At 46.3% G+C, this 20,833-nt stretch overlaps 1 protein-coding gene and 1 long non-coding RNA gene across 5 annotated transcripts in view; one reads left to right on the forward strand and one right to left on the reverse strand.

The window, feature by feature from the left end:
- Positions 1-15,920, reverse strand: part of LOC144784237 (uncharacterized) — a 147,573-nt gene extending 131,653 nt beyond the window's left edge. The window contains exons 1-2 of the long non-coding RNA XR_013601620.1: positions 15,856-15,920; positions 15,651-15,751 (exon numbers count right to left, since the gene is read on the reverse strand). This is a non-coding gene — a long non-coding RNA (uncharacterized LOC144784237). The remainder of the gene's footprint in view (positions 1-15,650; positions 15,752-15,855) is intronic.
- Positions 1-20,833, forward strand: part of SMARCD3 (SWI/SNF related BAF chromatin remodeling complex subunit D3) — a 1,739,068-nt gene that overhangs the window by 229,144 nt on the left and 1,489,091 nt on the right. The window contains exon 1 of one of the 4 annotated variants that reach the window (XM_078662890.1): positions 5,283-5,439. The exons of the other annotated variants lie outside the window; for them this stretch is intronic. Within the exon in view, the coding sequence (XP_078519016.1) occupies positions 5,362-5,439 (78 nt within the window). The 5' untranslated portion in view covers positions 5,283-5,361. Of the gene's footprint in view, positions 1-5,282; positions 5,440-20,833 lie in introns of those variants that run through there. 4 annotated transcript variants of the gene reach the window in all.

Below are 20,833 nucleotides of genomic sequence, written 5' to 3' on the forward strand. Positions count from 1 at the left end.
TCAAGATAGTAAATGTGGGGGGAAATGTGGTTCAGTTAAAGAACGGGCAAACGTGGGGGATGGACAAAGTGGTACCATAAAAGACACTCCAAGTTCTTCAAAGAGGAACCATTACAACTGATTTTTCTTTGGGTAGGGTAACCACTCTTCCTCGGAGATCGCTGAGAAGTAATGCGTGCCCTGCGTGGCACAAAGATTATAGTTTTGGGTAATCTTTCGGCCTCAGAGGATTTCTTCCATTTTGGCCCCAGTATTTAAGTTTTTCTCCCCTTGCATGTACTTGTATTTATTTTATATGCTGTGATTATTCGAATACTCTCTTTTCTTTCTTTTCCGCTCTTCTTCTGCATTTCTTTTCTGTTTTTTTTACTCCCCTACTCAGGGAGGTGTGTTGTAATCTACCTTGATTCAACCCTGCCTGTTTCCCCCTCCTTTCTTTTCCCTGTTGGAATGTTGCTTCTGTTGGTGGACGAAGGTTCCACAGATGACTCCAGCTGACTGGAACCTGTTGGTGGTGTAAGATGTAACAAAGGCAACTTCCAATTCTACTCGGTGTTTTGATATTTTTAACAACTTACTTTTCCAAATAAATGAAAATTAATGCCCCTAGCCCTGTCCATCACCATCATCCAACAGTCGCAGCCGCCTTACCCTTTTTAGGTCGAGGGACCGTCGCACTGCGAAGCAGTGGGGGCGGAGTCCCGAAGAATTTATGTTTTGGAGTTAGGGGCTTGGAACCCGCCCCTCTTCTCCATTGGCTGGCTTCCTCAACGGAGGCCAGCCATTGGAGGAGAAGGGAGTCACTCCAATAAAGCCCCATCTCTTTCGGATTCGGGAGCGTGTTTTTGGCATTCTTTCGCCCTGTGATGTCATCCGTCACTCAGAACGCCAAAAACACGCCCCCGAATCCGAAATTTTCTGATGTTTGCAGCCGCCATTGTTGCCCGGCTGCTGCCGAGTCTTCCAGTGAGTGCTTGTTCCTTGTTCTCCTTCCCTCCCACTCCCCTCGTCGTCTCTCTTCCTCCCTGCCGCTGCCGAGTCTTCCAGTGAGTGCTTGTTCCTTGTTCTCCTTCCCTCCCACTCCCCTCGTCGTCTCTCTCCCTCCCTCTTTCCCTCCGGGAGGAATTCGCTGCTGATAATATCGCTGCTCTGTGATTTCACTCTGCTTTAGCCGCGGGGTCCAGGTGGGGCTGTTCTGCACATACCATGGTGGAGGGATCCCGACAGGTGAGCGTGGGGGGCGGAGCAGGCGTGGGCCGCTGGCTGGACCCCCTCCCCTTACCCCCTCTCGTGCTTCGACGTGAACCCTGTTCGCTGGAACAGGGGGGCTGTGTGGTGAAGGCGATTGCGTAATAATCCTGTTCCAGGTCTCCCAAGGCCCTGGCATGCCAGCCGCTCATTGTTTGGTTGTGCTTAATGGTGATTAGCTTAAGGCTGATGTCAGGGCCTCTGGCATTACCTGGATTGACGCAGTGATGTCATGCATGAGTTTGCGTGCCAAGGACTGCCGTTGTAAAGTTCGGCGAAGTGCAAGACATTGTGTTCCCAGAGTCGCTACGTTTGGGTTATGTACCATGATGAGATGCAAGATTTAGGGTGGTCATTGTGTGCATCATCATAGAGGTGATATGCAGGAGTTCGGGTATCCACAGTGGCAGTCTGTGGTTTAGGGCACTGGTGATATGCAGGAGTTTGGGTATCCACTGTGGCCAGTGTTTTGTTTAGGGCAATGGTGAAAGTCAGGAGTTCAGGTGTCCGCAGTGGCCCGTTGTGGTTTAGAGCAAGTTTGGGTGTCCAAAGTTGTCCGTGTGTGGTTTAGGGCAGTGGTGATATGCAGAAGTTTGGCTGTCCGCAGTGGCCAATGCTTGATTTAGTGAAGTGGTGATATGCAGGCCTTCGGGTGTTCGTATGGGCCAGTGCTTGGTTAGCGAAGTGGTGATATGCAATAGTTTGGATGGCCACAGGAGCAGTGCTTGATTTAGTGCAGTAGTGATATGCAGGAGTTTGGGTGTCCGCAGTAGCCAGTGATTGATTTAGGGTAGTGGTGATATGCGGGAGTTTGGGTGCCCGCAGGGGCAGTGCTTTATTTAGTGCAGAGGTGATATGCAGGAGTTTGGGCGTCCGCAGTGGCCAATGCTTTATTTAGCGCAGAGGTGATATGCAGGAGTTTGGGTGTCCGCAGTGGCCAGTGATTGATTTAGTGCAGTGGTGATATGCAGGAGTTTGGGTGTCCACAGGGGCCAGTGCTTGATTTAGCTCAGTGGTGATATGCAGAAGTTTGGCTGTCTGCAGTGGCCAATGCTTGATTTAGTGAAGTGGTGACATGCAGGCCTTCGGGTGTTCGCATGGGCCAGTGCTTGGTTAGCGAAGTGGTGATATGCAATAGTTTGGATGGCCACAGGAGCAGTGCTTGATTTAGTGCAGTAGTGATATGCAGGAGTTTGGGTGTCCGCAGTGGCCAGTGATTGATTTAGTGCAGTGGTTATATGCAGGAGTTTGGGTGTCCACAGGGGCCAGTGCTTGATTTAGCGCAGTGGTGATATGCAGAAGTTTGGCTGTCCGCAATGGCCAATGCTTGGTTAGCGCAGTGGTGATATGCAGGAGTTTGGATGTCCGCAGGGGCAGTGCTTGATTTAGCGCAGTGGTGATATTCAGGAGTTAGGGTGTCGGCAAGGGCCTGTGCTTGCTTAGCGCAGTGGTGATATGCAGGAATTTGGATGTCCGCAATAGCCAGTGCTTGATTAAGCGCAGTGTTGATATGCAGTAGTTTGGATGGCCACAGGAGTAGTTCTTGATTTAGTGCAGTAGTGATATGCAGGAGTTTGGGTGTCCGCAGTGGCCAGTGATTGATTTAGGGTAGTGGTGATATGCAGGTGTTTGGGTGTCCGCAGGGGTAGTGCTTTATTTAGCGCAGCGGTGATATGCAGGAGTTTGGGTGTCCACAGGGGCCAGTGCTTGGTTAGCGCAGGGGTGAGATGTAGGAATTTGGGTATCCGCAGTGGCCAGTGATTGATTTAGCGCAGTGGTGATATGCAGGAGTTTGGGTATCCGCAGTGGCCAGTGATTGATTTAACGCAGTGGTGGTATGCAGGAGTTCGGGTGTCCACAGTGGCCAGTGCTTGATTTAGCACAGTGGTGATATGCAGGAGTTTGGGTGTCCGCAGTGTGGCCCGTGCTTGATTTAGCGCAGTGGTGATATGCAGGAGTTTGGGTGTCCTCAGTGGCCCGTTTGTGTTTTAGTGCAGCGACGATATGCAGGATTTGGGTGTTCGCAGTAGTCAGGGTGTGGTTTATTGCAGTGGTGATATGCAGGAGTTTGGATGTCCACTGTGGCCATTCTGTGGTTTAGGGCAGTGATGATATGCAGGAGTTCGGGTATCCGCAGGGGCCAGTGCTTGATTTAGCGCAATGGTGATATGCAGGAGTTCGGGTGTCCACAGTGGCCCGTGTGTGTTTTAGTGCAGCGATGATATGCAGCAGTTGGGTGTACGCAGTGGCCACTTGATGTGGTTGCACCCCCTCACAGTTTTAACATTGCTCCAGCTGCAATAACCAGTAGCGGACTTTTTTTTCTTTTGCCTTTCACGCGGACTGTTAAGTTTTCATATGTGACTGCAATTATTTAATACACTGGTGCTTGATACTTGCAGGGAGATAACTCTCGAGGGTGGGCAGGGACGAAAAGGATTTGTTTTGAAACTTGTAGCGTTCTGCCCCTGAGGAATCAGTGGCCGCATTGTTGTGGTTCTCTGTGTGTTTGTGGGGCTCTGTGTGTGTGGGTAGGGCTCTGTGTGTGTGGGTAGGGCTCTGTGTGTGTGGGTAGGGCTCTGTGTGTGTGGGTAGGGCTCTGTGTGTGTGTGTGTGGGTGGCTCTGTGTGTGTGTGGGTGACTCTCTGTGTGTGTGTGTGTGTGTGTGTGTGTGTGTGTGTGTGTGTGGTGGCTTTCTGTGTGTGTGGCTCTGTGCCCGTGAATAATCTCTACTACTCTCTAATGCTCACCTATTGCCATTGTAAATGACAATACCATTTATTTATGTTTAAAAAATAAAATGTCATTAGCAATGCCAATAGCTCTACCTTTAATAATTCCGAGACCATTGCATTGTAAATGCTTGTTTTTTTTTACACTTGGGTACAGAAATATCAGACTTGCACCCTGGTATTAATATTGACTAAACTACTCCCCTGTGTCACATGTACAGCACAGGAGCCCTAGCCGGAGTGCTTAAAGTTACCTATCCTAGGCCCCTGTAGCATTCCCCACCCCTCTGCCATTTTATTTAACAGTAGATTTGGCTGCCGTCAGCTGGGTTTTTTCTTTCTTTTTTTTGCAGCTTTATATAGAGCAAACTCGACCCTAAGGTATCGGAGCACTGTACATGAGCACTAGTAGTGTTACAGACGGACACATTCATTTCTAGGCACAGGGGGATTGAGTGATTTGCCCAGAATCACAGGATCTTTGAGCCTCCCGCCAGACTCAAACCTGGTTCCCCTGCTTCAAAGTAAAAAGTCAGCCACTCTAGCCTTTAAGCCACATCCAGTTGATTTGCTGTTAATAGGCTATGTTCTCCAGCTTGCTGCGAGGCAATTTTCCAACCGCCCTAGCGCTTTACAGAACTATACATTGAGATAGAAATAAAGTGCCCTTTGGTACCGGCCAGCCAGCCTCCAATGTCTCGTTAGTGGCCTAGGCAAGTCGAGTATGTCCTGATCCTTCCATGTTCAGCCCCATCAGTACTAGGAGCATTCAAGATGACGGCCGAAGGCCCGCTGAGAGGAGGTGAGCGGCTCGCTGCCTTGGCCTCTGTCTCGCTGCCGTCCCAGCTGCTCTTGGCATCCGACAGCCATCCTGTCCCTCGCAGCCCGTTCACGAGTCACGACGCTCCCTCTGTCCTCTCTAAGGCCGCACCATGACTGTATCTCTCTTCATATCACAGGCCTGCAGTCTGCCTGGCCTCCAGGCCCTACATCACAGGCCCTGAGTGCAACAACACCCTGGCGGCCGGGCTTGAAAGCAAGAACCCGAGTAATGGCGCGAGGATCATGCTATGTAAATATGTACTATTTCCCCTCCGTCTGTATATACCCCCTCACAGTCGCACTGCTCAGCATAGCCACTTTTAACACTACCCCTCCCCTGAGCTCTCTCGCTTGGCTGCCGTCCTTGTAATCAGGGGAGGAAGAGGAATGTGGCGATGAGTCCTGCGGAGTGGGCTGTCTGAATCACCCTGTCGGACCCCCGCCGCCCCCCTTCCTCACACACAAGTGTGAGAGACCCTGCAGGGCTGAAAGTAGGGAGAGAAGGGGGAGTACATGGAGAACGGAGAGCCTCCGAGCCAAGAAGACTAGGGAGGAAAGTATGGCCGCAGAGGAAGCCACCGGAGGGGCCCGCAAGGCCACCAAAAGCAAACTATTCGAATTCCTGGTCAACGGCGTGGTGAGTAAACAAAGTTACTACGAGCTGAAGCCACTGTAAAGCGCATGTGTAACGGGGGATTTTTTTGTGGGTGGATAGGCTGTTCCGGATTGAGGTCATGGAGCCGTTTGACTGGTTAAAAAGGCTGTGACTCAACGATCTTGCGCTAGCTATCAAAGGATAGCGAAAGGTGAAGGATTTCGAACCTCGGCAAGGTTTACACCTTTCAAAGTCGTTAAATTGAGTAGCATTATCTTGGGAGTAAATAAAGTCATCTTAAAACCATATTATAAATATATTATGTCCATTTGGGTGGGGAATTAGTTGTATATTGACTTTTCTAAGGTATAACTATACCATCATTATTGTATTATTTATGTTATGATAACTTGGGATTTATTTTTATTTAAAGCCTTTTAAGTACAAAATCGCTTAGAAATTGGATTGGGGAGCGAATGGAGCGAGTCTGTGAGTAAGAATGAGATATTAATTAATGGAAGAGCGAAAATTAAGGCGGCGAAGTCAATGCGTGTAGGACACATGGGATGTACTGATGAGGAAGAACACGAAGACTGTGAGTGAAGTGAGAGGACGGCCTTTACAATAATGTATCCCCGTAAAGAAGTTAAGGGCAGTGAGTGAAAGACCTAGCTCTGACTAGGGTTAGCAAACGAGTTCAGTATTACTTAAGCTAATTGTCAGGCCTCAATTTCTTTTCAACATACATTCTTTTCCGACACGTTAGTTCAGTTGATTTGAAACAAGACTACATTTCCCGGAATGTATCAATTTGTTAATTAAGAGGCTAAAGCTGGAAACAATGGGTCCCTGTGACACGGAGTGCCCTCGGCTGTGAAACGAAGACTGAAGGGCGCAAGGCTGCAAGCGAAGAGGTCGAGGTTTATAAAGCGACACTGGCTGCTTGGCGTCTCACCAAAATGTAGGTTTTTGCAGCCCTCAGCTTGTGAGATGTCCTTGGGTGACTAGTCAAGAAAAAAGGCCAGTCTTCAGATCTCAAGTCTCATATTTTGTTTTGTGTTCGCTAATGTGTACTGGTAGTCTGTGCAAATTGTAGTACTATCTCTGTTTTATGCTATTGTTGCTTGAATGTGAATTTACCTTGAAAAAACAAGAGGCGTTTGGCAAAACAGGATCAGTTGGTTTAATTATTCGCTAGAATAGGGAGTACAGCGCACAGAAGCGGGTCTGAGAACTGACTCAAAAAGTACAACTTTATTGAGCGTCTTTTTATACATTTCTTGAAGCATCATAAAACAATTCATAGATCCTGTTTTGGGTGAGGAATGCAGTCCTATTCATGGAGTCATAAATTATTCCGACCAATAACAAATGCAGGTGGGTCTCAACCTTGCGTGGACGCAGTGAGGAGGGCCAGTGGGTAACGTGTCAAGATGTCCGTCATGGGTAGCGCGTGATCCCGCTGTGTCCTGATTGGCTGAGTGTTCCTAACTTCATTGGCATCTAACTTTATGGTATTTCTGGAATATGGGCCCTCCCGCCATGCGCGTCTTATCAGGGCCTAACTCCTCGAACCATTGCGGTGTCACTCGGGCCCGGTTCTAGAGGGTGGACCAGGCCCACCCAAGACCATTCAGAAGTAGAAAACCAGGTGCACCTATCTGGGTGGGCTTTCCTGCTGACGCACAACCCGAAAGGCTGCTACAGCTAGAGTGTGACTCTCTGCAATTCACAGAGTCAGCCAGTCCATTGTCATGGGCAGAATGACAATGGGCCGGCAGAGGAGGCACAGCATGGCGCATCTCCTCCCATCCCAGGCCTCAGGAGGGGACTTTGATTCCTCGGGGAGCTGCTGAAGCTTTTGAGCAGTACAATTGACAAGTCATAGGCGGGGGACGTGGCCTTTAGTCCCCCACACCAGGCCTCAACGATCGGACAGGATAGGTACAGGGGAAGGGGCTAAGGCCAGCATTCTTGGTTTAAAAACTATGCACTGATGTACCAGATTGAGATTGGAAGTTTCATTCTAATGAAATTCCATCCACTTATAGATTGGAGAGGGTGCTGTACATACCTAGGAGTGATGGAACCTCAGAAAAAACACCTAAGGACTGAAATAACTTTACATGTAAAGACAAGCTTTTGCAATGCAACAGGTCTCACATTTGCACAAGTTTAAGCTATTGACATTGTAAATGACACTGCCTTTTATTTATGTGCTTTGGAAACCTGCAAGCGGTACGTAAACATGCACTTTTTACTTTGCAGGTTTTCTTACCACGTAAATAAAAGGCATTGTCATCTACAATGCCATACTGCATTGTTAAAGTTTTTCGCAGTGTTGTTTATTTTATAAATGATCCCTTCTGTGTCTCCCCTCTCGCGCCTTTTTCCGTCTTGTTCTCCTTTTCCACCGTTCCTTCATCAACCTGCATTACTTATACAGTTTAAAAGACAATGTAGTTAAAATAAAGCAAATTAATGCAGCTATGCATATGCTTCTTGGCGTTTTAATCTTTCACAGAAAAAACAGGCTGCAGCTAGTGAATAAAAAGTCACAGTCCTGAAAAGCACTTTTGAGTGTGTCATTGCAAATATCATTGTGGATAATGGTTCTCAGGACTAGCTAGGCTGCGTGAGTAATGCTCCTGGAAACACAGTAACACTGGTGAAAATCGCAAGTGGCTCGTCCTACTGGGAAATGAAAGAATAACTGGGACTTAATCCTGGTTACCTGAGCAGGGGCAGGCAACACAATTAAATGACACCAAGTAGGAAGCTTGGCACCTCTTGTGAGCCAGAGACATTGGGACAAGTAGGAGCCTTGAATGCCTTGGAGTGAGCAGGGTTTCGGGCAACTTGAAGTAAGCATAAACCTCAGGACCCTGAGGGTGAGTTTGAGGCTCAGGGACCTAAACTCAGCTATGCTTCTGAAGCATATGCTCACCCCCCAATACCTACTGCAAGGATTGAAAGTGAGCAGGAGCTTTAGCCATCTGGTGTTGACAATACACCTCGTGCCCTTAAGGTGAGCAAAACATCAAGGAAGCTATACGGATATATACGTTTTACGGAATCTAATGGTAAACATGATCCTCAGGGAAATGAGAATGTCCTGGAGCTTCCAAGTAAGAGTGAGCAAGGGCTCCATGGTGTGACAGTGAACAGGGAAATCAGGTGAGCAGATGACAAGCTGGAATCCAAAGGCACCTGAGAGTGAGCTGAAACCTTAAGGATCTGAGCATGAGCAGGAGTCTTAGGGGACCGGAGAGTGGAAATGAGTTTCAGGGTCTCTTTAGTAATGGAGTGTAGTTCCTATATTCCCAATAGGCTCTGCGCATTGGAATAACATATACTATAGTTTAGACGTAGGACTCAGGTCGACTAGGTCTCTATCGTATATATTAGACTTAATTGTGAGTGCCAGCTAGCTCAGAGGGCACTAGAAACTTTCTCGAATTCACAAGAAGGGATTAGTTTCTGACAACCGCATAAACATGACAACTTTGTTTCCCAAGAATAAGAAATCAATCTCTAGAGTCGCGGAAACAATAGATGGCTATTTTACTCAGTCAATCGTGCATGCTTCTTTTCACCAGAGGTGCTGAGAAAATAGAGAGACGGGCGTTTTCAATAAAAAGTATTTATTGAACAGTCTTCTTTCTCAAGCATAAGAAATGTACTGCTACAATCGTAATACTGGTTACAAAGTACAAGGCATATAATAAAAAAAATATTATAAAGTAGTACTGTAAAAGCATAAGCCATAAATTGCCTTAAAACATATAAAATACATACAGTGATAAAATAATGACTCAAAGTACTCAACTGGTGCTTCTAAAATACGCCTACCCTGGTGTACCTAACCTAAGTCTAGTACAAGGGAAGAAGTAAGTGAGGAGTAGCTTAAGTTTAGTATTTCTCTGCCAAGAATCTATCCAAGAATTCTGTAAGGGTCTTATCAGCTCCGTACCTTGGTTTAGAATGAAGGAGGTCTTGTATCTCTCTCTCAGGACTCGATTTCCCAGCAACCCGCAAGGGTAGCCTGGAAACACTGGAGCTGGATTTCTCGGCAGGAGAAAAGACAGCATCTATCAGTGCGTCAGCTGGAGGGTCGGCTTCCTTTGGCACTTGCTGCTGCAGGGCGTCGGGCAAGTAGTTAGTCGATCTGCTCCATACCACCGTGTGTTTGTCTGGGCAAATGTAGGCATATTTATACTTTGAAGGTGCAGAGTTTGACGTACGATTGGACTTAATAACGTCATCAAAGACTCAGTTCTTCGAAAACTCCATGATTTCCTAGATAAATTAGTATTCAGGCAAGGGGAAGTCCCTAGCTGCTGAAGGTGGGTTTCTCGAAGAAATCGTTGTTGATTCTTGGAACTTAGTGGAAGTAGCCATGCCGTATTTGGCCTACATAGGCTCAGTCTAAATATGGTAATGATTTCTGTGCCTATATAAGGATTGGGTAATTTATACCTATATAAGGGCATGAATCAGGAAAATTACACTAGGATCCTAGATTCATTTACAACAGTAAGTGGGTAAATTAGAGACCAACTGATGGTGAGCAAGAGTCTGAAGACCTTAGGATGAGCAGCACCCATGGATTTCTATGGGTGAACATAAGCAGACAGACAAGAGGATCTGCATGAGCTTCTGGGCTCACGTTGGCCAGGGTCCAGCAAGGAATTATAAGAATGGCCAGGAGTTTTAGGACCTGACTGCAGAGAGAGGATTCAGCAATCATAGGGCGAGTAATGGCTTAGAAGGTCTAAGTGAGCAACTGTCTCAGAGACCTATTAGTTGAAAGATGTGTGAGTGAGCTGCAGAGAAATAGTAGTGTTTTAAAGAAAGTGGAGAATGCTAATGGTCCTAGAACATTTGAAATGTTTAATTTATCACAATTGTCGCCCCAGATTTGCTCCCTGATACTATCCAAGCAATGTTTCATGAAAGGTTGCGATCTGCATCGGTGGGCCACTTGCTTTTGGGTGCCCGGGCCATTATTTGGTCCTGATTCACCCCTGGATATAGGCTACTTTCAGGCCTGAGGACAAGTGTGATGTTAGCAGGGACGATAGCTTCTGCATGCACAAATGAACAGCACAGATATCTTGAACACTCTCACTCACTCTTACAGATGAGGCCGAAGACTCCATTTGCGATCATTTTGCATCATAACACTGATTTTTTTCAAAAGCACCTTCCCTGATGTATTTCAGTGCCGCCTTAGAGATAGGTGTTTTAAGGTTTATAGTGCACACCAGTTGTACCCTTAACTCCTGTGGAAGTCTTTTTTATTGCATGAGTGGCTAAGCAGGAACTGTTGAGCACAGTATAGTGCTGTCTATTCTGAGCATGTTTTTTTAGTACAGGGCACTGCAGTATTGTTTCATGAATAATGCTTCTTTTATTACTTGGCACACGTTAATTATCATTTACACATTGCAAACCAAATACACACTACAAAACAACCAGACAGCTCAGTGCTAGCAGTTCAAGCATGTTGTTACTTCTTCCATTAAGGGGGAGATGTGAATGTTGGAAGTATTACCACTACAGGGAAAACTACCTGAGGCTAGAATTGCCAAAAAGGAATATCTCAGAAAAAGCTTGGATGGCCTCAAAACAGATGGGAGAAAACCCCAGGCCTGGTTGAGAATGGGTTTTGAGCATGACGGGCAATGTGAGATGTGACCTGTATTGTGTGCATTGGTTACCATAACTGGTGGGTTTCCTTGGCTTTGCACTTTTGTCAAAACCATAACTCGGTTTTTAACTGTTTTTTAATTAGCATATGCATATAAAGGGAGGATAAATAATTGTAAAGTCTGCATTATTTTATTAGGTAGGGGTGTGCAAAGTTGTCAGAGGGCTTGCTGCGCTGCATTTTTAAACTTCAGTGCTGTGCAAACTTCAAAGTTGACAATTTTGTTTTACAAAAAGCATGAACAGCTGCTAAGAGTTGTGTGGCAGCAATAATGTTTCTGCTACTGCACATGACCAGAAGCAGCCAATCTATATGCTGAGTCCCTCCCCTTCCACAAAGCAAGAAGCGAATCAGGGAAAGTGAAGTAGGTAACTCGTTGGTTGGTGTTCATGGTGTTAAAATAGCAAACGTTGACAATGTATGTACTTAAAAGATTAGATTTCTTCAATACTTTGTACCACTGCCCATTTATCTTCGTGGCCTACCCAACCTTAGTCATGGCCCTCCCTGAGCAAGAATCCTAGAGCTGGGCCTGGTCTCACCACCTATCTGTGGGACTAATCTGGGTACTCCCTGTTCACACGTTTGTCCTGCTGGTTAGGTGCCACCCCACATGTGATCTATTAATCAGTGGCCTCAGGCCTAAGTCGCAGGGTCTGCCTGACCACGTATTTCTGACTTAGGGTTGATGAAGAGGTCATATCAGGGGGTTTCGACAACAATGATTCAAACTCATTCTTATATGCACATGTATGGGAAAGCACCTCTCTTTGGAGTGTAATAAAATGAAGTACACTATGTAGAGAGAGCGAGAAATCCTCAAAAGGTAGGTAGAGGTAAAAGTAGATCATACTAACTCTCTTTTTTGTGGTAGTGTGGGAGAGCAGTTGGGCTTATTAGAGGGTAGTATTAAGCTCTGTTGTACTTGTTTTACATATCATTTTTAAGACCATAAACACATTTCTAGGATAAATACTTCTGGAGTTAAGAATTTTTAAAGTTCGATAAATGTATCACTTATATGTGCAATTGCGCACCATAGAAAACAATAGGGAAAAAGCAGAATATTGCATAGGAATTCAGGCAAAACTTTCACAAAGGTCCCCTTCACGGTGAAGGTCGATGTAGGGACTAGGACCAAAGTTCCAACATGAGAAGTACGGAAGCATCCCGGATCGGCCGGGAGCAGTGGTGCTGAGGTCTTACAAGTTGGTGTGCCAAGATGAAGGGTGCCACATGAACAAGCACGACACAGAGGGACTTGCAGGTAAGTCCTGTGGGTCTCCTTGGAGGGAGGAGATTACAAGGCGCTGGGGACCACGGGAGCAGGGCTGGGAGGTTAATGATGGGGCCGGGTGCAGAGTGACCAGGTCAGCCGGGCGTCGTGCATCTTGAGGTCCATGCTGTCAGGAGCAGGCAACTTGGAGGTGATCTTTATACAGCTGGGCCACTCAGGAAGTTGGTCTCTGGGGTCTCAACGTCCCTCGATAGGTGCTTGCTTCTGGTGCTTCGGGAATGGACTCTTCTTCTCTGTTATTGCTGTTTGGAGTTTGGTGCCCCTGGTATTTGAACGCTGTGGCTCTGGGAGGCCCTGGTGTCTCAAAACGTAGTGGGGAAACGGATATGACCCTCTGGAGCTGTTGTACCTTTTCTTGCTTTGGTGCTGCGTCAAGGTCGTTTGGGAGCAGCACTTCAATACACCGGACTTCACAGGATCGGTGCTGATTTCTTGAAGGTTGATTATGCTGTGGGGTTCTCGGAGTCCTTTTCAGGATGGCACAGCAGCAGTCTTGGGAGCAGCAGGCAGGGTTTGGTGCCTTTTTCTTCTCTATTAGGGGCGTTAAAAGGGGAGATCAGTAGTAACCAATTGGCTACTTATCTTTAGGGTGTCTACACCCTCTAGGGAACACTTCCTATGGGAAGAGGCACTACCCTAGCCCTGATAAGAAGTTTTCTCACCATCTCAAGATGGTGAAATTTCAGGAGAGGAGTTCTCCTCGTCTGCCCTGCCCTAAAGATGGTACAGGCTAAGTGGGGACACTCCCCCTAAAAAAACTACGTTTCCCACCTTTCCTCCTACCAAAAGTGGAGGAGGAAATGGGGCTTGGCCTCCACCACTATCTAGAGGTTTCTGGGTGGGACTTCAAAGGCGACATTGCCTTTAAAGCTTCCCACTCAGGAAGCCCATCCTGTCCTGGAGGAGGTAGGAAGCACCTTCACCCAGAGCAGGCTTTGTCTCTTTCTACCGAGAGGGCCGGATCTCACTCAATGAGGTCAGAAACATGTCTGGCAGTGTCAGGTTGGCGAAAACAAGTCCCTAATTACGCCAGTGCTTAGTAGGTTTTCAGTGGACCCTCTAACAGGGTCTCCTGTGTGAATGTATTAATAAATATTACACTGGCATCAGTAAGGATTTATTAAGACAAGATGTTTGGTACCAAACACCTTGGAAATTAGTGAAGCCATCATGTAGCTAGGAAACTTGTCTTGACCAGTATCCAACCCATGTACTCTTTGTGGCTTCCCTGTGCAGTTACAACACCTCAGAATAGACTGGACATTGTAGGGGAATATCTCCTCCTGCTGATATGCCCACCCATAGGATATAGTGCACCCTGCATTAGGGCTAAAGGCCTGCAGTAGGGGTTACAAACCTATATCCCATGCAGTGTAGGGAGGCATGGCACATAAGGCTGTGTGCCATGATGACTCTTCAGATTTCTCTGCACCAAGACATGCAGCCTGCAGTGGCAGAGTGCATATCCTCGGAGAGGGGTCCCTGGGGTGGCACAATCAGTGTTGCTGCCCCAGAGGACCCTCTAAAGTACCTATGCCCTAGGAACCAGGGGTACCATTTATTAGGGAGTTACAGGGGCAACTGAAGTTGTGCAAACTGTGGTACAGTTTTGGGGAAAGAGATCTGTCACTGGGGACTTGGTTACCAGGGACCAGTGCACCTACAGTTCAAAATTACATCCGTCAAAAAGTGGGGGCGCTAACCATGTCAAAAGAGGCACTTTCCTACATCATGTATCATTGTGTACATCAACATCAATATTTAAATTGTTACCAAAGTTGGCAGCACTCCAGACTGAAGCCGAAGATGCCGGTTTTAGTCATAAAATGGCTTTATGTTTCTTGCTTTGAAAGTGTCAACTTAAATCAAGTGAGTGAGGAAATATATTGTATCCTTTTTTCCCTTTATATAATAATCTCCTCTACCTGTTGTAATTTTTGGGCATGTATTTAGTATGTCCCGGTGTTTGACTTTAAAAATCTGGTCATCATATTAAGAGGCTTAAGAAGGGGACCAGAGCTAGGGTCTGAGAGTACCATGAAACATGTGAACTGATTCCAACAGATGTGCGTAATATTTAGAAAATATAGGGAACTTAAGTTCCCCATTCTTTTGGCACAGAAGTAAAGGAGCTGCAAAGAATGTTGCCACAGGAGACTGCAAGGCTTCTACTGTAACAACAAAGACAGAGCACTGCACAAACAAGTACTATCTGAGTAACACTAGTCAGTGATCAGTTTAATTACAAACAAAACACCAATTGTAATGATCAATATACATTCATCTTGATCTCCAATGAAGTTGACACTTAGGTATAGAAGAAGAACAGCCGACATGTGTTTCGTCGTGAGACGACTTTCTGAAGGCTGTTAACAAAATAATATGACAAGTTCTTCAATGTCAAAACAAGAGGGAAATTATACTCCAATCTAACATGTCAAAAACAAACTCCTAGTGTGTACGTGTACCAGCGAGAAAATGTGTCCAGAAAAGCAGTTGAATCCCAAATGAATGTAGCGCTAAGCCACATGAAGAGAGAGGGAAAAAACCAGTGCTCAGCATAGCACCCATATGCCGTGGACCGTAAATACGTGAACAAAGTTAAAAGACTAAGCAAGTATAACCAACCAAGAATTGAGGAAAAAACACCTGTGTCAAATACACAAATTGAAATTCATATTCATGCATATTAAGATAAGGTCAAAGAGAAATAGAGTAGAGGGCCAACATAGTATTCCAGCACTACCTTCGGTCCATAAATCTGTACGTGCACACAATCAGCAAGAGCAACCCATTCTTCTTGAATATGAAGATGTCATAGGTGCAGGGCAATACCAATATACAATAATATGTCTCAATGAACGGTAAAATCACTAAGAGAGAGGCAAACAAGAGAATAAATAATTATAATTCGTAACGTCCCTTTAACCGAACCAAAACAAGCTATAATGTCGGTATATTTTGAGACTGTGAGCCATAATCGTACCTATCAGTTGACTGGAGCATTGGTACTGCTAGGCTAACTGTCATGAAGAAAGATTATGCTCCAAGTAAGTCCTGTAACCCTTTGACAAAGTGCACAGAATACGGAACGTTCTAGGCATTCCGAAGCGTTTAGGGAACATTTAAAAATACCGAATATTCAGTGCAGACTCGATATTGTACTATAGAAGACACTACAAATCCACATTAGTCAAATAATAGTGTCAGAAACAACTGATACGGAATCCGGTCCAAACTTACATTTGTTATATGAATGGTGAGCCCGTAATTTGTTAAGGTAGACCAAAGGGAGTCCACATGTCAAGACCTCCCAATACAGAAAGTATCTTTAGAGACGTGATCTACAAATTAACACAAATGAAATTAAATGAGTTGGATCTTAAAACAAAACACGATTAAAGCGATTAAGAAAGGTCCGACTAGTAATTATTACAGCAGGCCTTACCTACGTTGTAGCAAAGTGTAAGCTTCTAGGTCACGTCCACGACAAGCAAAATGTGCCCGTCATAGTGAAACGCCATCTAAGTAAACCAGCTTATCCATGAGAGCCTCAACGTCATCGCGTCATGCTTCTGGGTCGGGAAATGTAATGCGTCCATTTTAGTAGTTCTAAAGCGTCTTACATGGACTACAAACTTCCGAGAGGCGTGCTGCCCCTCAAGATAACTTTAAAACCTAAAATATCAGAAAATGCCTTGCCCCAAAGTCACCACGGTAGGAGTCACAGAAACCAGATTGTGATTTCTTGAAATCCATGTATCCCAGCCCTGTTATGAAAAAAACGATAGTACGTACCGTAGAGTATATAGTGTACAGTTATTAAGCCTACGAGCTATCCGAGCGAAACTATGTGGAATCCTCAGCTAAATACTAAACAAAGGACAAGATAGTATTAGGAAGGTGAACCAGAAAAGTAGGAAGAAGAAACGGGTCAGAGAAATAAACCCATATAAAACCATGAACGGAACGATGTCAAAACATCAACAAGGGCTATAGATTCTGTAACTGTATCACAATATGAACCCCCTAGTTTTACAGTTATACAAAATTATTGTTTCCTTAGATGTATAAGACGCCAATAAAAGTTATGAATTCTAAAGCTGTGTCACAATGTATACAATTGCAGTTTGTAATTAGACAGTGTGAACAATTATCATATTGATATAGACAGAACATGGCTAGATTTCCAAAAGAGACAAGTTTTGGGAATAAACAGGCACATACGACTAGCACATACATTCTTTTAAGCATTTGATTTTACATGTATGCTGAGTCCAAGATCTGTGCAACCCCCATTAGTGGTATAACATTATCATTTTGCTCATGATTCTGTGTACATACCAACGACCAGACAGTGAAGGTGTGCTATCCTAAACAGAAGGCCAATCTTTGAGAAAAACATAAATTTCTTAGTCATTATTCAGGCCTTGTTCTACTGTCCTCAATTTGCAAATACAAGAGGCCTCTAGTTTACGTAAACAGTGGACTTTGTCACTGCCTCTTGGATTGTCCACAGCTGTCTCTAGCCCATGGAATTTAACGTGGGGCAGTTCGGCCTGGCCAGGCAAAAACCTTTATTGCGTCATTCAATTACACTGCGGAATGCCTACAACCCAACGGGCTGGCCGCTATAGCATGGTGTTAATCACAATTTAGTACCAAAAAGTTTCTGGTAGAGTATTCAGTAACGTAAACTGCATTACAGGTGTTGCAAGAAAGAGGTGTGGCATAAGCATCAGTTTTCTGAAAGTAATGGTTTTTGGTTTTCCAGTTTTCATGAACAATAGCAAACCAAAATAACTGTTAGGAACAACAATGTGGTCAATCATATATCAACACTAATCAATTGTAAATTTCTCACTCAGGTGCTTCAGTACAGACTCCCCCCCATTCTCGTTATACCCCCTGAGGGTCATATTTGTGTTCATGCATATATCCCTCTAAACTGGTACCTCATGTATTTCCTTCCCTTCACTCCTGCGTTTTAATGTGATAAAAGGCCACTCTCTTAATCCCCGTTCAGTCCCCCTCACAGAGCGCGCACTCCGCTAAACCTCTCCCTCTTCCCCCTCAGAGTCATCCTGGTCGTCCTCCGGCAAGGGGTCACAAATCTCCCCTCTATATATGTTCCATTTGGTCCAGATTTTATTCCATTTCCCCGGGCAGGCACGGCTAGAGTACACCGCCCTTTCCGTCATCATTACTTTATCCATATGCAAACACCATTGTGACTTGCTCGGCACTTCTGCCACTCCCCAGCGTTGTGCGACATCTCGTATTGCCACCATCAATCCTACTGTAACCCAGATTTGCCCGCAATATCTGTCTCCAATATTCCTGAATTCGGGGGCAATCCCATATGGTGTGAAAGAACGTACCCTCCTCCCCGCATCCACAAAGGCAGTAAGGGTGGTCTATCCTGTGAATACGGTGTAGCATTGTCCTAGTATAGTATACCCTGTGCACTATTTTCAGTTGCACCAGACGCATTCTTGCAGAGATGCCCACTTCCTTGGGTGATGCCAGTGCCCTATTCCACTCATGCTCATCCATCTCACTAGTGTCTCCCTCCCATTTCGCCTTTAATGACAGTGTTGGGTCTGGTAAATTGTTGATTAATTTGCGGTATGTAAGAGATGTTGCGCGTTCAACCATAAATTCAGTGAGGAGGCGGTCCTCCAGCGGGGAAGACTCGGGCAGGTCTGTGTCTATGGGCAGAACCGCTAGCAATGCATGTCGTATTTGGATGTATCTGTAGAGTTCCCTCTCACCGAGTTCATACAATTCTCTCAATCTATTGAAGGGCATCACTCCCCCCTTGTCCCAAAGATCGCCCACCGTGGATATCCCTATAGTGTCCCAGTGTGAAAATCCCTTACTGTTCCTCATGTGACCGAGGACTCGAGAGTCCCACAGCGAAGTCAGCTTGGTGATCCTCCCCTTCCAACCCAGAACAGCCGTCGCTGCATGCCAGACCGTTACTGTTAGTTTGGTGGGACCCACTAAGGTGCGAATTTTACGGGGATCGTATAATGGAGCCAGTAAGCTGTCAGTGCCCAGTTGTCCCCTGTCTGCCTGGAATGCTGGCTCAGCCTGTGAGGTATGGAGCCATTGGTTGATGGGTTTAAGGTGCGTCGCCCAGTAATACAATTTTAAGTTGGGTAGGGCAATACCCCCGTCAAACCAACCTCTATGCAGTTTGGATTGGGCGATGCGGGCAGGGAGGTTTCCCCATAGAAGGTTAGTGACCAGAGCCGCAACCTGTTGAAAGAACCTAGGGGCTACCGGGTAAGGTGTATTTTCAAGGACATATAAAAATCTCGGCAGGGCCATCATTTTATAAAGTGCAGCTCGTCCCAAGAGCGTTAAGGGGAGTCCCGACCAAAATTTAACATCTTGCTTGAGCCTATCTAAGTGGGGCTTCAGATTTTTGTCCATGAATTCTGCAGGGTCTCTGGTAACCTGAATGCCTAAATATTTAAACGACGAGCCCGCTATCTTCAGAGGACACCCCGCGTCTAGGGCCGGAACCCGCCCCTTCAGAACATACAATTCCGATTTGCCCCAATTAATTGTATAGCCGGATATTCTGCCTTGAGTATTACAGAGACTTAACAGGGCCGGCACCCCACTGTCCGGGTTAGTTAGGTATATCAGCATGTCGTCTGCATACAGGGACAGCCGGTCTTCCCACCCCTCCCTCCAGCAGATGCCCTTAAGTAGGGGCGAGGTTCTGATGAGAGTGGCAAGAGGTTCTAGCGAGATCGCGAACAGCAATGGCGAGAGGGGACAACCTTGTCTTGTACCCCTCCCCAGTGGGAATATCCGCAAGATATGTCCATTGGCCACCACCCGCGCCACCGGGTCAGCGTACAACAGTTTGACCCATGCAAGAAAGCGGGCCCAAACCCCAAGCGCGACAGAGCCTCAAACAAGTATGGCCACTCCACAAGATCGAAAGCCATCTTTGCATCAAGGGCTAATATCACTGCTTGCGATGTAACCGATTCTGCCCTAGCCAGCACTTCGTGCAGTCTGCGTAGATTTAACGCCGTATTTCTGTGTGGCATAAATCCGGACTGATCCGGGTGTATAAGAGACGGTAAATGGGGCAAGAGTCTCGTCGCTAGGAGTTTGGCCAGTATTTTAGCCTCTACCTTAAGCAGTGAGATGGGGCGGTACGAGGAGCATTCATCAGGTGGTTTGCCAGGTTTGGAGATGGCCACTATAGTTGCCGCTCTCTGATCCGGCGGAAGCGTACCCTTCTCCAGACATTCCTTAAACATCCCCAGCAGATGTGTACTGAGGGTCTCGGGCGCTGCTTGATACCCTTCTATAGGTATACCGTTAGGTCCCAGAGCCTTACCCGGATTCAATGCATGAATAGCCAGTTGTATTTCATCAGCGGTGATGTCTGTTTCTAGCTCGCATGACTCTTCCGAAGACAGTGTTCGGACTTCGATCGGTGCTAACACTTCTCTGGCCATCTCAGAAGTAATCACGCGCTCAGGGGTGTATACCCTTTCAAAGTGGGCCGCAAGCAGTTCCACAATTTGTCCCGGGTTAGTATGTACCTCCCCGTATTCGTCATTCAAACGTTGGATTCCCCTAGAACACCCCTCCCGTTTGTCAAGCCACGCCAGCAGTCTTCCCGCCTTATCGCCCACCTCGTAGATCCTATTTTGAGTGTCGGTTAGATGCCCTTTCACGTGAATGCGTAAATGATCGTTATATAGCTGTTGTTGCAGTGTCAGTGCGTGTAGGGTGGATGGCGTGGGGTGTTGTTCGTGTGTCGTTGTTAATTCCTGCAAAGTTAAGTCCAAATCATCTAGTTCTCTAGATCGTTCCCGTTTGTAGCCCGTGATGGTGTTAATGGCCTGCCCCCGTAAGACCGTTTTATATGCCTCCCATAGTCTCTCTGAGGAGTGCACGGAGTGGACATTCTCAGTGAAATACTGTGTTGTTGCCCTTTTAAGAGCTTTGCGAATCTGGGGAATCTTGAGATAAGTAGCCTGTATAGGATATATGCGTTTGTGCGTTCGTTCCTGGGAGGAGAGTGTGAGAGTAATTGGTGAGTGGTCCGAGATCCCTCGAGGGTGAATCACCATTGTGTCCACATGTTGGAGACCATCTCCCAGGGTCAGGAAGTGGTAAATTCTTGACAGGCTCCCATGTACCGCGGAATGAAAGGTGTACTGTTTCGCCCCAGGGTGGAGGTGCCTCCAGATATCAATCAGGCCCATGGCCGTTAAGAATCGTTGGAGGCGGGGGATCCCTCCCGGTGGGACTGACGTTGGAAACCGATCGAGCTGTGTATCTAGAATTGCGTTGAAGTCCCCCCCAATGATAATTTCCCCCTCGGGGAGAGTCAGAAGAAAGTCACCCAGCTTAGGGAGGTGTACCGAGTGTAATGCCGGTGGAAT

This window comes from Lissotriton helveticus, chromosome 10, assembly GCF_964261635.1.
Source record: "Lissotriton helveticus chromosome 10, aLisHel1.1, whole genome shotgun sequence".
Lineage (NCBI taxonomy): Eukaryota > Metazoa > Chordata > Amphibia > Caudata > Salamandridae > Lissotriton > Lissotriton helveticus.